Source organism: Sinocyclocheilus anshuiensis, unplaced genomic scaffold, assembly GCF_001515605.1.
Source record: "Sinocyclocheilus anshuiensis isolate Anshui unplaced genomic scaffold, SAMN03320099.WGS_v1.1 scaffold1854, whole genome shotgun sequence".
In the NCBI taxonomy this organism is placed as follows: domain Eukaryota; kingdom Metazoa; phylum Chordata; class Actinopteri; order Cypriniformes; family Cyprinidae; genus Sinocyclocheilus; species Sinocyclocheilus anshuiensis.
In genome coordinates this window covers 853152-853973 of record NW_015546040.1, presented here as the reverse complement: position 1 = coordinate 853973, position 822 = coordinate 853152, and the positions used below count along the sequence as shown (strand labels likewise).

General features: G+C 39.3%; 1 protein-coding gene across 2 annotated transcripts in view; it reads left to right on the top strand.

Annotated features, from left to right (window-relative positions):
- LOC107698915 (hemK methyltransferase family member 2-like) overlaps positions 1-822 on the top strand; it is a 26656-nt gene that overhangs the window by 4436 nt on the left and 21398 nt on the right. For both annotated transcript variants that reach the window (XM_016500053.1, XM_016500054.1), the window contains exon 2: positions 254-395. In XM_016500053.1, the coding sequence (XP_016355539.1) occupies positions 268-395 (128 nt within the window). In that variant the 5' untranslated portion in view covers positions 254-267. The remainder of the gene's footprint in view (positions 1-253; positions 396-822) is intronic.

The following is an 822-nucleotide window of genomic DNA, read 5'->3' as shown; positions in this document are numbered from 1 at the left end:
GATGAAAAGAAAAAATACCATCTAAACTTTTCTAAAGACAGTAAGTTCCCCTCAGACATACATTCATATAAACTCCAATCCCTAATTGTATCGCGATTTGTTTAGCATCTCAACCGATTTGAATCGTCACATATTTGAATCGATTTTCAACCAGCTCGCGGTGAATCGTTACATCCCGAATTAATCGTGCAGCCCTATATCGCGATATATTACGGTATTGCTAAAACCGATACATCCCTATTTTTCCCATCAGGCCTTGCTGCTGTCATGTACCCGACGCCCCTGTACGCTCCGGCCGGCCACGGCGCTTTCACAGACGTGTACAAACCGGCCGAAGACTCGTTCCTGCTGATGGACGCTCTGGAGAAAGACGCCGAGTGGCTGAAGGGAAGCAGGTGAAGCTGCTAGACTCTCGACTCACTGGGCCTCATTTATAAAGCGTGCATACGAACAAATTTGATCTCGGTGTGTGTGTACGCTTAAAGCCACGGGAACGTTCATATTTGTGACCCTGGACCACAAAACCAGTCATAAGGGTCAATTAAAAAAAAAAATCAAAATATTGAGAAAATCATCTTTGAAGTTGTTCAAATGAAGTTCTTAGCAATGCATATTACTAATCAAAAATTAAGTTTTGATATATTTACGGTAGAAAAATTACAAAATATTTTCATGGAACATGATCTTTACTTAATATCCTAATGATTTTTGGCATAAAAGACAAATTGATAATTTTGACCCGTACAATGGCTATTGCTACAAATTAGGGCGGTGCGATTTGGGGGAAAATATCAAATTGCGATTTTTTTTTTTTTTTTTTTT